Genomic DNA, 14925 nt, shown 5'->3' with positions numbered 1-14925 from the left:
TTGAGCATCTATTATTCACCAAAGCTAAGAGGAGTTGCCAGCTGCTGCAGAGGGCTGCGTCCTCCTCTGTGCCCTCCATCCCAACAGCTCCTTGGCCTGACAATCCCTGGGGGATCCATGAGCACATGATTTTTTTTTTTTTTTTTTTTTTTGAGACAGGGTCTTACTCCATTGCCCAGGCTATAGTGCAGGCTATAGTGGATTATAGTTCACTGCAGCCTTGACCTCCTGGACTCAAGTGATCCTCCTGCCTCAGCCTCCTGAGTAGCTGGAACTACAGGTGCCCACCACCATGCCTGGCTAATTTTTGTAGAGACAGGGTTTCACCATGTTGCCCAGACTGGTCTCAAACTCTTGGGCTCAAGTAATCCACCCACCTTGGCCTTCCAAAGTGCTGGGATTACAGGTGTGAACCACCGCACATGGCCAAGCACATGAAATTGCATGCAAAGCTGCCATGTTTCCATATTTGCAAGAGTTCCTAACCTGGAACAAGATTAAGGATCAGCAGCAAACCAAGTGAGAGTTTCCAGGGAGATGGTGCAGCTTTCCCATGGATACCTATGAATTCACTAGCTAGATGGTACTCTGAACTCTTGAGGGGACGGCACAAGGTAAATGGAAAGATCATTCCAAGGTAAAGGGTATCAGCTACAACCCAGGCAAGAGGAAAGGGTATTTCAGGCCCTCAGGAAACCTGAAGGATGGCAGGAGCCCCCTCCAGACTCACCTTATCGTTTTCTTTTCCTTTGGGAAGGCACTGCTTGGAGCCATGAGGGTTTGAACAGATAAACTTCCCCTGTGGAAATTCTGGATGCAGGTTGGAAGGGCCTTGGGGACATGGCAGATTCAGACTTCTTTGTTACAAGTCTAGTTTAGGGAGCTGAGACAAGCAGTGCTGAGGGAAAACCACCCAAAGGAGAGCAGTGAGACAGTGTCCTGGAGGACGCTCAAAGACTTGAATGTGCATCCCTAGCCATGTGACCTAGGGCAAGTTCCTGTCCCTCTCTTGACCTGTTTCCTTATTTACACACTGAGGGGCTAGAACCCGTAATCTTGAAAATCAATTCTGTCCTAACATGATTTGCTAGCCTGAGAGCAGGTGCTGACTGCTATCCTTGCCTGGTGCACTTCAAGTGTGAAGGTTACGCCAGCCCGGGCTGCAGAGGGCTTCCTGCTGTGAGGGAGGGGCTGCTCTACCACTGCTCTGGTCTCTCCTCAGGATGGAGCCTGAGAATCTCAGCACAGTGGGATAAACATCTGCTGGACAAGGATGGGGACAGAGACAGATCGCTCTGACTCACCACCCTGCCACCAAACTAATGGTGAGTCCTTTTTCTTGGACCGGACAGAGCCACTAACCTTAGTGACTTGAGAGCTGTACTCCCTCAGCCCCTCCAGGCTTTTCTTGGTGCTGGCCACAAAAGCCCAAACTGGGTGACATGCTGGGTTTATTCTGTGGTTGTTTTGGTAGTCCAGCATCCATTCCCCTTCCTCCTGGGGAACCACAGCCTGGCCAGGTACCATCTAAAGCAGTACCTGTGGAGACGCCATCACACTTCCTCCACCTCCACCTTATCAGTCCTTACCTTTCCAATGAGTTGTTTTTGCTACTTATTGGTGGTTTTCATTGCTTACTGCCAAAAAATTCCTTTTAGAAGAGCTCCAGGTGACTGAATCTGGGTTCCAGCCCCTCTCTATACATCCCCAAAGAGCAGAGAAAAGCTCCTTAGTTTTCAGGGCTCACTGGGCCTCTCTCCCAGGCAGAAGACAGAGGAGGGGAGCGGGAAAGAGAAGACTTCCAACTTTTCTCAGAAGCCTTGCCCACACCCATAAGGTGTGGTATGACCCTGCCCAGCAGAAGTCCTGTTGCTCACTGGATGGTGCAGCGCAAACCTAGAGAAGGCTGGGGGCTGGTGGGAGCCAAGGGCAGGAGAAGTCAACACCTGCCTACCCTCTACTACATGCTGTGACACATACTTCATGTGCCGCTTCAGACAAAACAACTGAGGCCCAGGTTTGTCTGTTCAAGGTCTCATGGGTGGTAAGTAGCAGAGCCCAGATCTGATGCCCAAAGCTGTGTTTCTACTGCACTGTGCTGCTCCTTGGAATGACCACTGTATCTTCCAGGATATGCTGGGGAAGACCAATGAAGTTTTTAACCTTTGAAAATGCCCCTACTCCCAAATTAACACTGAAATAAACTCTAAAAACGGTGCTGCTGCTTCTACACACTCCCTCAGGTTCGTACTAACAGTGGCTGTAGTCTAACAATTCTGTTGAGATAAGCATGTAGGAATCACAGTTTCAAGAAACGGAAACAGCTGATAAAAACATGCATGTCTCACACATTTTATTTGAATGAAGTGTTACATCTAGACTTCTCATTTCGGTGTACAAACAGCTCAGTGCAGTGTTTCTAATACAAGTCATATAAAACTGGAACACATTAGTGAATAGTGCACTTGATAGAAAAATAAATTACACTTTCAATGCTACTGCAAAGTTTTACACGTATAAAAGGTAAACACAAAATAGTTAGTGAGGTCTTCATAACCACCTATCATATCCAGATAAGGAGATACAAAGGGCAAAGAGATCTGTGCTATAAAAAAAAAAAAAACTCTCTCTGAAGAGGATAAATCCTGACAAGTGATTGAAAGATCATCTCAAGCAACGTGGTGACACAGGGACTTACAGATCCTATCTTTTAGAACTGGGAAGGAATCATAGCACTACCAATGTGTTAACATAGCCAAGTTCAGCTCAGGGCAAATTTCTATAATTCGAACAAGTTTCCTCATCCTGATGGCTAATATGCAGGAAAAGTTTCCAACTGTCTTCTGATCACTTAAGAACTAGTGTTTAAATTTTTGAGAGGATAAAAAAGACAAATAATAGAGAAATATATATTTTTCAGTCGCTGATGACCTCAGATTTCCAAGCAACTACATGACCATGGGCATGCTTAATTAAAAATTGGTGGAAACTCACAAAGACTCTCAGAGCTGAGACACCCACAACAGCACCTTGTTCAGCTGCCACACGTGTGAATGAGAATGCAACGTCCAGAAGCGCTGGCTGCCTTCAAGTGACAGGTAACGCTCAGAACCTATCTGAATACCTGCCTGCCTCCCACTTCACGCAGCCACTCTACTGCTCTACAAAGCTTCACATCAGGGTTCGGCAGCGGCTTTGTAAAGGAAACTCTGCAGAAACAAGCTATGCTGGAGCTGCTGTTGTGCTGTGCCAGCAGAGCTGAGTGGTATAGTATTTATCATCTGTGGTCCTTTACAGAATAAGACTGCTGACTCCTTTCAATGACAAGACAAAAACTCTGCTTCTCGAGACTCTTACTTGGAAAAAGAGCAAAGATTTTCCTCTCTGTGACTGACAAATAATTCCACTAGTAAGACTTCTGAAGGAGTAACAGAACTTTCATTTTGAGGCTTAGCTAAGAGAAGAGGTACAAGTTTTAGCCACAAGTGAGAAGCATAAGAGAACAAGTAGTCCCTATCCAAGAACCCAAGAACGACACAGAGCTTTCATCTTTAAATGTCCGTAGGATATCTGTGACTGTACAAAGGCAAAGGCTAGAGACAAATGTTAGGAGACTGTAAGAAATAGTTTTAAACGTTTTTTTCTTAAAACGATGTGTAAGTGTTAAGGAAATAAGCACACAGGGAATCGAATCATTCCTCTGTTCAGCAGTGTCTCCTGAAGAGCAGGACATGAAATGATTATGACCTCCTGTATGTCCAAAGGTGATGCTATTGACATGTCACAAATTAGGTCTCACTGATTAACTTACAGGATCTCAGGCAAAGTCTAGTGCAGACAACTGAAGCCTTCACATATTATTTTAAACCACCCTGTCAACTCATGCTTCCCCCACCAGGGCTAGGAAATGGGCTGAGTTGAGGTTCGTCTCCTGTGCCCCCAGGGAGGCAGCACTATCTGCTCCCCCTACCACAACTGTGCTCTAAGCAGTGCACACAGCAAACTCTCAGGAGTGCTCCCGGCTGCCCCTCCTCTGACCTCAGCCCAATGTCACCAGCCTGCTTCTCACCCACTATCATCTCCTACCTCTTTCTTTACCAGCATCCTTGATGGGTTCACACGTGCTTCTCTCTTCTCAAGAGACAGCTATCTCCCCTTCCCTACCTGCCACATTCACAGACCTCCTAAGCCCTGCCTCTCCCCACCACACTGTTCTCAGGGGAGCAGAACAGGAAGTGCTGTTAAGCAGCTCTGGGCATGACAGCAGCAGCAGCTATGACAGGAAACCAATACCTGACAGGCATCTAATCTGTCAGAGCCAATTCAGCATTCAAGTATTAACTTCTGTGTTTACCACTTTATGTCAGGGAATGAGACAAAATTTCCTCTTGGCTTGAGATTCAAGTGAATTTTAACAAAGTCCCTACCAATATTCTAACTGTCAAGAATATGGGTATGCAAAGATACCCACAGAATATGTCCAACTACCTAATTCCTAAATTTTAGGAAGTTTAAAATAAGGATGTTGTGCGGTTAGCAGCACAACCATGACCCTGCAGGAAATCTAAGTTGTCAAGACCCTGAAGACTTGATGCCCATTCCATCATGTCCTGAGTCAAGCCCTAGGCTCTAGGTGTCCCTTACAGCTTTGAGAAAATATGTCCTATAATTGAGAACTGGCAAAGAGCCCCACTAATGAAACTTAAGATGCTTAGCATAATGGCTAAGGGGAGGTGGCCAGCAAGAAGTGCTGACTTTCCTTCTGCAAAAATGTTTTGTGCAAAAGTGGGTTCCAATCACTACAGGGAAACAGGGCAAGATGAAAATTCCTGAGCTTTCCAGTCAGACACTAGTGTGTGTTTGCCTGGGCACATGATTATGTTACAAGGAGCCCACCATTAACTTTTAAAGATCATAAGACTGGATGTTCTTTCATGCTAAGCAGTACAAATTTGTGCTGAATTATTTACATATTGCAGGACAGAAACTAGAAAGCAAATTCCAGGAGGTTCAGCTTAACATCAGTTCTCCATCACCAGGGATTAACAACGACTTTACCAATATGGTTTCCACATCATCCTTATTCCCCATGGCAACTGAGGTTTACCTGTTCATTCAAAAATTATAAAGCTAAAGAGTGTTATTTCTGGGTATTAGAATTATAGATGGGCATTGCTATACTTTTCTTTATTTTTCTGATGAGCATACATTATTTTAACATCCAGAATTTCTTTGTACAGGCCAAAAGGGATGGGGAAATTCTAGAGCTCTCTTTTAAACTAACAGAATTCCTTGTGCAATGCAAGCTCTTTTAGTATGCTGTGTAGAGTTTCATACATGGTAAATATTTAAGAAACAACACCCCATCACCCATGTTCCTATTCCATATTTTGGGCCCTGGTGTGTTTGTTTTGTTTAATTTTTTTTCCAGTTTGAAAGCTCTATATTTGTTCAGCTTATACTGAAAGGAAATGAAATCTATGTCCAAATAGGTATTAATGTGGAGTACTGCTGCACTGTGCCTTCATTACCTGAGCCTACAGGGGTCTGTATTCCCTACCTGGCTCAGGGAGGAGGGTAGATGCCTGGGGTAAACTCCCCAGGGTCTCTTCAACAGTAACCTCCCCGATTCCAGGCTGGAAAGTGACAGAATACATGTGTGGTGCATATGAGTGCTTCCTGTGGAAAGGCAGGTTGAAAAAATACAACAAGATTTTATTTTATTTCTCTGCAGTTCTTCTCAGGGTTTCTCTTGATGTAAACTTGAAATACTAAGATAGCCAGTACAATAAGAAATCAAAACAATGGAAGACATTTAAAAACTCTCTATGTTCTAAACTTCTCTTTAGTGTTATTTAAAAAAAAAAAAAAAGTTGGCCCTAAGTCTGCCTTTATAGTGTCCACATTAATTTCCTAAATTCTTGATTTCTAGCTATGTCAGGGAAAAGCGCAATTTCTCTAACAGGCAGTCAGATCAAAGATCCTCACCCTGATACTAGATGGAAATAGCTTTCAAAAGGCTGTTGACTACCAGAGGCAGCCTTGTTATAAAGTTGTTATGAACAATTAGAACCGCCAGGTGGAGCCAAGAGTTTGAAGGAAACCCCAGAAAAAGAAATTCCCTTGTTTCGGGAATTTGTAACTTTTATAAAAGTACAGAAAGTTAAAGACCAAACACCCTCATTTGGGCAGCTATCCAGTGTAATTAAACCCTTCCAGTTGGACGGAAAATACAGCTGTCTTTTTTTACGGAGTCGAAGTCAAATCTACATAGAGCCTTTCTTTACCTACAAGTAATAGACAAGCTCCTGAATCCAATACATTCTAGCCGAAATGGATCCCAGGACGGAATGCTGGAGAGAACTGGGTATTCCAGCTATAGGCCCTTAGAGCTCAGTGGTCAGTAAACACTTCTGCTTCAGGACAGCTTCTTCTGCTAGAGTGGGAGCAGAGCTGAAAGGAAGAGAGAATGGGTTATTCAATGGAATCCCTGGGGTTTGGGAGAAGACATTCATGTCTCTATTAGTGCCACATAGAGCATTTTGAGGGGAGAGCAGATTACAGACCCAAATCAATATGTAGTAACACCTAACCTGGCAATGAGGTGTTCCATAAAAGGGAAATTTCTGGATAAGCACTGCTTATTTCATTTTGAAATAATATAAAGATAGCACGATTTCCCCTTCTTCTTTAACAAATATGCCAAACACACATTCAACCATTTCTTAATGAGTCAGGGTTAGAGTAAGTGTCAAGAGCAGTACTGTGGTAAGCAGAAGGGCAACCCCCTCAGGAGAAACCAAGGGCAGCAGGTTGTTCTCTTGTGCTTTTTCTCCCTTTCTGTTTTTTTTTGTGAGACAGGGTTTGCTCTGTCACCCAGGCTGGAGTACAACAGCATGATCACAGCTCACTTCAGCCTTGACAGCCCATGCTCAAACGATCCTTCCACCTCAACCTCCCAAAAGTAGCTGAGACTACAGGCCTGTACCACTACACTCAGCTAATTTTTATATTTTTTTGTAGAGACGGGGTTTCACCATATTGCCCAGGCTGGTCTCGAATTCCTGGACTCAAGCTATCTGCCCTCCTCAGCCTCCCAAAGTGCTGGGATTACACGCGTGAGCCACTGTGCCCAGCCCTGTTTTTCTTCACATATTCCTAGATGGCTGTTTGTGTTCCCTACACCAGTTAACCTATTTTGTTAGAGCTCTGTGAAAAATAAAAAGCTCTGCATGAGGGCTCATGAGTTTCCATGATCAGTGAACTGTGTGAGTTTAGATGCAAGGACATAATGACATCTAATTTTGTTTCATATAAACTTAAAACAGGCTGGGCAAGGGTGGCTCATGTCTGTAATCCCAGCACTTACAGAGACGGGAGAATTGACTGAGACCAGGAGTTCGGGACCAGTCTGGGCAACAAGTGAGACTACGTATTTACAAAAAATAAAAATATTGGGGCCGGGTGCAGTGGCTCACACCTATAATCCCCCAGCACTTTGGGAGGCCAAGGCAAGAGAATCATTTGAACCCAGAAGTGGAGGTTGCAGTGAGCTGAGATCATGCCACTGCCCTCCAGCCTGGACCATAGAGTGAGACCCCATCTCTGAATAAATAGTGAGACCCCCATCTCAAAATAAATAAATAAATACATACATACATATATATGCGCACCAGGTGAGGTGGTATGTGCCTGTAGTCCCAGCTACTCAGGAGGCTGAGGCAGGAGAATCACTTGAACCCGGGAGGCGGAGGTGGCAGTGAGCAGACATCACACCACTGCACTCCAGCCTGGGCGAGGGAGTAAGACCCTGTTTCTGTTTCTCTCTCTCTCTCTCTCTCCATATATATATGTGCCAAGTATATATATGTGTGCCAAGTGAGGTGGCATGTGCCTGTGGTCCCAGCTACTCAGGAAGCTGATGCAGGAAGGTTGTTTGAGCCCAGGAGTTGGAGGTTGCAGTGAGCTATGATCACGACACTGCACTCCAGCCCAGGTGATGGAGACAGATACTGACTCTAAAACAATTTTTTTAAATGTAAAACGGTATCAAAGTACATAATAAAAAGGACATAATTTAAAATGTCAAAAGTGCTAACAAGATTTATAAATGAAACAGCAGTTGCCCATACCACCACTCTCTATTCCTACTTTAAGGGACAAACACTTTAAACTGGTTCTCTTCCTGTTTTTTTCCTTCACTTTTCTGTATCCCTGGTTCTCAAAGTGTGGTCTCTAGAATTTGTGAGAATTCAAATTCTTAGACCCCACCCCAGATATACTGAATCAGACTATGAGGGTGGGGCCCAGCAGCCAATGTTTAAACAAACCTGACTCCAGGGATTCTGCCTCACAACTCCCCAAGGTTCTAACTGTTCTGGGTGATGTGTTTGTTTACATGATAATTTCCTACTATGGACTATGCAGGCTTACCTTTCTTCCATCCTCTCCCCAGCCCCACAATCCTGCCTTCTTATCTTTTCAGCACAGCTATACAACTAATTTTGATCATGTTAAAATTCAGTGTTTGTGGTAATTATTAAATATTTTCACAACTATCAGTGTATTGTATTTCATGTTTTATATAACCTTAATTTTCCCTGGACTGAATAACTGCCTCATTTTTGTTGTCGTTGTGATGGCTTGGTGGGTTTATTTTTTTGTTGTTTTTAGAAACGAGGCCTCAACATGTTACCCATGCTGGTCCTGAACTTGGTCTTAAGCAATCTTCTTGCCTCAGCCTATTGGGTACTTACTCAGTTTTCTATACTAATCTTTCATCTATCCCTAAGATCTCAGGCAAACCATGGATCTCTTCTCAGTACATTCAGACATGTAATATGATTAAAAACTGGAGGGCTAGGAAGCCTGTTTGTGTTTTTTCTTCCTGCAACTCTATATCCTCCTTTTCGAATGTGGACAGGATCCTTTCTAGACCCACTGGGCAGCTACCATCTTAGAACTTCCCTTCACCTTTCCCTGGGTAAATCCCTGCACCTCTCTACTGCTTCCTGGGTCCCATGGCTTCTTTTTTGGATAAAAAAGAGAAATGTATCTTCCAGTTTAGATGGAAGAAATCTTCCAGTAGCTTCCTGAGGAAGGCTACATGAAAACTATGTATTTTAGGGAAACTGTATGTCTAAAAATGTATTGTAATCTCACACTTCACTGATAGTTTTTCTGGGAAAACTCTAGGTGAGAAATTAGAATTCCAGAATTTAGAAAGCACACTGCTCCATTATCTCCAGCAGTCAGTAAAGTCTGCTACCATTCTAATTACCAATCCTTTGTATGTATTCTGTTTTCTCCCTTTGCAGGAGACTTCCATCTTCTCTTAACTTTGACCTCCTAAAGATTCATGATGCCCCTTGCTATAGTCTATTTTCATTCTCTGTGGTGGGTACTCAGTAGACGCCTTTAATCTAGAAACTCAAGTCCTCTGTTCTAACAGCTCTTGATTCCTTTGACAGTTTCCTCCTTCCAATGACTCTGTTCTTTCCAGATCTCCTCTGATTCATATATTGGACTTCCTAGACCAGTCCTTCAATTTTCTTTCCTCTCCCAGTTTTCATTTTTATATTCTATTTTTTGGGAGATTGTCTCAATTTTATCTTTCACATACTCTTCGAATTTTACTTTTAATATGGTTAATAATTTCTAAAAATGCTTCCTTGTTTTCTTAAGTTTCCTGTTATTGTTGCATGGATACAGTGTCTTCTCTCTAAATGTACATACTATCATTTTATGAAGTTTTCCTTTGTTATTCACATTGCCCTTTTCCTATTTCTATTTGTCAAAATTTGCATTGCTTTTATTTCCTCCTTGTTTTTCAGTTTACCTGTTTTGGTCTTTCCTCACATATCTGACAATAATTAGCTCTTTTGTATTTAAGAGAAAAGCTCTGGAATGCATTTGGGACCTGTGTACATATGAGCAAAACTCATCAACAAATGGGCTCCCTGGTGATTATTTGGCAGATTCCAGGCAATTCCATCACAGGATCCACAAATGTATGTGCAGGCCTTTTCTCTTTGGTTGGCTGATGGCTCCAGAGAGCAAGCCTCTTACTTTTTCAACTCAGACATTTATACTAAGCTAACAGCATTTCCAAAACTGAGAAAAGAAGGAATGTTGAAAATTTCACCCTTCAGTCTGTGGACTTTCTTTTTTTTTTTTTTTTTGAGACGGAGTTTCGCTCTTGTTACCCAGGCTGGAGTGCAATGGCGCGATCTCAGCTCACCGCAACCTCCGCCTTCTGGGTTCAAGCAATTCTCCCGCCTCAGCCTCCCGAGTAGCTGGGATTACAGGCACGCGCCACCATGCCCAGCTAATTTTTTGTATTTTTAGTAGAGACGGGGTTTCACCATGTTGACCAGGATGGTCTCGATCTCTTGACCTTGTGATCCACCCGCCTCGGCCTCCCAAAGTGCTGGGATTACAGGTGTGAGCCACCGCGCCCGGCCCCAGTCTGTGGACTTTCAATTCATCTTCCTGTGTTTAGTCTGGAGCCTCACTCCAAGTGGAAATTTCCAGATCCAGAGCCTCTGTGGCCTGGCTTGTCCTGAGGGAAAACTTCCAAATTATGCTAGAATGAGCAAGGGTGGTGGGATGGCAGATAGGTGAAATGGACATAAAAACTTTCAACCAATCCCCATATTCTCAGTCCCACCTTGTACCCTATCTTCGCAAGTATCTGGTACCTCCAATTCCATTGCCTTTTCAGGGTTCTGCATTGTGAACTGGCTTCCTTTTTATGTTTCTGTTCCCTCCCCTGTTCAGGCTTAGCTTTTAGGGTACTCCACTCTGCTAAACTAGTTACCACTTATCATTCAGCTGCTTCCCAAAACTTGCTGAGGTCTCTTAATTGCTGATGTCTCCTCTCCTTTTCTTTGCTCTCATGATTTGATGCCTTTGAAACACAGTATCATACAGAGAACACGCTAAACTAAATCTACATCTGTGGAGATGGGACCCAGTTATCATCGTAAAAAATTACTATTACATCCATATATTAAAGTGCGTAAGGCATGAGTTTACAGCTTGACAACTTTTTGCAAATTGAACATACCTCTGTTATCAGCATGTAGAATACGAAATGGAACACTACTAGCATTCCCAAAGCCTCTTTTGGGCTCTCTTCCAGTCACTAGCCACATCAAGGGTAACCATCATAGAGTTGTGCTTTTGTTTGAACTTGATTTTGCTTATCCTTATTACAGTGGAGAAACTCTAAGACGACCCCCAAAGATCTCCATCTCCAGCTGTTCACTTTGGCTCATGAGTGTGGAAGGGACTTGTGACTTGCTTTAACCACCAATAGAATACAGCAAAGGTAAAAGGATGTCATTTCTGTAATCAGACTATACAAGACTGATTTCTGTCTTTCTAGCCGACTCCACTGCTTTCTCAGTTTGTATGCTGGAATAAAGTAAGCAACTACTTTGGAGAGGCCCACATGGTAAGGGCTGAGAAAAGCTTCTTGCCAATCACCAGCTAGAAACTGAGTTCCTTAGTGTAGCAGATCTTCAAATTCTGACTGCTGCCAAGAGCAATGGTTGGTGTCCCTTCTTCCATTAAGCCTTCAGATGAAAACCTGGCCTTTGCCATTATTTGACTGTAGCCTGTCAGAGACCCTGAAGCAGAGAACCCAGCTCAGCTATGCCCAGACTCCAGAGCCACAGAAAATTAGATAAACATGTATTGTTTGAAGCTGGTAAGTTTGTGGTAAGCTGTTGCACAGAAATAGAGAATTAACACAACTAATGTTTATGTGATTCATCTATATTGCTATATTTTAGTTGTAGTTATTAATTTTCCCTGCTCTTTTCCAATATTTATCTAGTTGACTGCTAATATGCAATTAGAAAGTTTTCAGTTTGGACTATTATGAACATAGCTGCTATAAAAATTTTGTATATGTCTTTTAATGGACATATAATCAAATTTCCATTGGGTATGTACATACAAATAGAATCACTGATTCATTGGATATGTTCAGCTTTAGTCAATATTGCCAAACCTATTTCCAATGTGATGACTCCAATTTACAGAGTTTCAGTTGCTCCACATCTTCACCAATACTTGGTACTAGGCATCTTTCATTTTAGCCATTCTGGTGATATGTAGCACTGTCACATGGTAATTTGAATTTGCATTTCATAAGGACTAATCAAGTTGCACATTGTCTAGAATACTTACTGGACATTTGGATATCTTTTTGTGAACTACCTATTCAAGCTTTTCACCCATTTTTCTATTAAGCTGTCTTTATCTTACTGATTTGGAGGAGCTCTTTATAAATCCTAGATATGAGTAGGTCCTTTGTCACACAGATAAGACCAGGGTTGGGGAGGAAGGAGAAGGGAAGGGGTGAGAGAGGAAAAGAGTGAGAAAAACAGAGCTAGGAGGGAGAGACAGAGGGATGGAGAACAAATGTTTTCTCCTATTCTGTGGCTTCCCTTTCCTTAACATCTTGAAATTATAATCTTTAGATGAACAAAATTTCTTGATATAACACAAGTGATTTTTTTCATGCAGGACTAAAGGTCCTTGTGAGCTGTTTCAAAAATCTTTGCCTATTCTAAGGTCACAAGTAAGTTCACTAATCTATAAGTTTATTATCTGATGTTTCATATTTAGATCTGCAATCCAACCGGAATGGATTTTTGCAAATGGTATGGAGTTGGATCAAGATTAATTTTTTCCCACAGGAACACCTAATATGTCCAGATGATTTACTAAGAGACCACTTTTTCCTCACAGCATTGCACCATCACTTTTTTCATAAATCAGGTAACTATTACATATGAGTTTCTTTCTAGACTCTATTCTGTTCCACTGATTTATTTGTAGTTTTTGATCTCTTTAAGCCCTTTATGACTCCTTTGCATGAATTCTAGGAAGAAACAGAGATAAGCTCTGCTTTCATCTGTAATTTTTAATTTGGAAATCCTTAAGGGCTCACATTTTATTGTGTAAATTCAATTATAAAGCATTACCATTGGGTTCTTTGTATGCAGCTCTATTCTTACAGTGGTAATTACTAGGCATATAAATGATTAGAAATATAATCCATTACATTTGTATAAAGTGCTCTTTTACTAGATGTAAACCTCCCAAATGCAGGTCTCTCAGCTGTCTTGTTCACTGCTATCTTCAGTGTCAGATATAATCAATGCCTGGTACATCACAGACATTCATTAAGTGTTTGCTGAGTGAGTAATATACTATTTTAAACACTGTGGAGACGAGAACAATTTTAAATTAAACATGATTCTTTCAAGTTGATGATCTCTAATAATTCCCCCTACCTTTCTCTCTCTAATTAGTCAAGCATGTATTTCAGCTGACCCACATTTTCAACATCAGGAGGATATGTGAAATGGCAGATATAATCAGAGAAAAGGTCTGAGGTAGGAGTGAAGGCATTTCTAAATCTTTTGCAAAACAGATGCAGTTATGGTTCTAGCAATCAAAAACTGAAGAACCAGATGCTGAACCAAAAGCTCTAGATTTGGAGTCTAGTTTCTGTTTGTAGTAAGTAATGCAATGAAATGAGCTCACAACAGGTGTGAGTAAAAGCCATCTCAGGACTCTCACACCTTGGGAGTATCCTACCTCACCTTTATACTGCACCTCTTCACCTGTGTTGACGGGTACTACTGTTCATCGTATTACAATAGGCATAATCACAATAATTAAGCATCAAAGGAAACAATACAAATTGACTTTAAAACAAATATTAAAATTTAAAGGTAAGCCTGTTAATATCTTAACCTAGCAAAGACCTTGATAAAGAATCTCTAATACAATCTACTTGATAATTTTGAAGAAAATTGCTATTGACAAGAAAAACCCACCACACTAAATAACAAACAGAAAAAAGATTTATCCAATTTCAATAAAGTTCAATTAAGGAAGAATTGACATTGCTGCTTTAGGGAAAGTTTTATCATTTTTTCCCTCCTAATAGATGCCTAAAAACTGCAACTGAGAAACAATTTTCTCACCTGGTCACAGCATCTACCAAGAATGGCGCTGGGGGAGAGATCAGTGAGATTCCATCTTTACTACCATGTCCCTCCTTTCCTGCCACGGGTGTTTCATGTCCCACAAGTCCATTAGACATGGCACCACTCTGCTATGGGAGATACACAACACATCTAAATACAGAGATAACAATATCTGCCCAGTCAGCACTTCAGCTCCAAATCAAGCTTCACTAATGACTATGAGAGTAAGGAAGATAGTTTTGATAATTATGATTGTTCTGTTTTGTTAATAACTATCCTTCATCTCAGATTTTTACTCTTGTTTCTACCAGAATCCTGACAAACATTTATAACCAGAAAGGGTAAGCCACTAGCTTAAAGCCATTAAGTTCAGTTAATAAGGGTTTGATAACAACCCTCATGTTTTTAAGGAAAAACAAAGAACCTAGTAATCCTTTAGGCCTTACCCTGAGAGGATAACCAGAAGAAAAATCACAAATAACACGAACTTACCGGAACAATCCATCGGGGTGTGATCATGGACGTGGAAGATACCTAAAATAATTTTATATATGCATTTAATTTTTGGAAAGACTGACTTATTTTCATACTTACAATACTTGTATCTATTATTAAATCCATTGTAGAAGGGCAATTCTTAATTCTTAATGGTGGTCCTTGAGCTGACATGGACTTCTAAATCCAAGACCCATTTCTATTGTACAGCACAGATGCTATCCCTCACCACTTAAGAAAGTGTCATAAATTTGAAAATCACTTATCTAAAAATTTACCATTCAAGAATCTATTATACTTTCAGTTCACTTAATAGGACTGCCCCTACCCCACATCCAGTATTCAATTTAACATTATATTTTCTAAAATTTCAGTTAATTACAAATAATCATAGCCTTCTTGGTAGCAGCCTGAACAA

At 41.5% G+C, this 14925-nt stretch overlaps 1 protein-coding gene across 11 annotated transcripts in view; it reads right to left on the bottom strand.

The window, feature by feature from the left end:
* Positions 1-2336: 2336 nt before the first annotated feature.
* Positions 2337-14925, bottom strand: part of EPB41L5 (erythrocyte membrane protein band 4.1 like 5) — a 149514-nt gene continuing 136925 nt past the window's right edge. For 6 of the 11 annotated variants that reach the window (XM_078327974.1, XM_078327976.1, XM_035305094.3 and 3 more), the window contains 3 exons: positions 14505-14546; positions 14010-14140; positions 2337-6453 (listed from right to left, as the gene is read on the bottom strand). In XM_078327974.1, coding sequence (XP_078184100.1) covers positions 6387-6453; positions 14010-14140; positions 14505-14546 — 240 coding nt within the window. In that variant the 3' untranslated portion in view covers positions 2337-6386. The remainder of the gene's footprint in view (positions 6454-14009; positions 14141-14504; positions 14547-14925) is intronic. The other 5 variants (XM_078327971.1, XM_078327975.1, XM_017973537.4 and 2 more) reach the window with 2 other exon arrangements.

This window comes from Callithrix jacchus, chromosome 6, assembly GCF_049354715.1.
Source record: "Callithrix jacchus isolate 240 chromosome 6, calJac240_pri, whole genome shotgun sequence".
Lineage (NCBI taxonomy): Eukaryota > Metazoa > Chordata > Mammalia > Primates > Cebidae > Callithrix > Callithrix jacchus.
The sequence above is the reverse complement of the archived record's forward strand: the minus strand, read 5'-3'. Positions and strand labels throughout refer to the sequence as shown.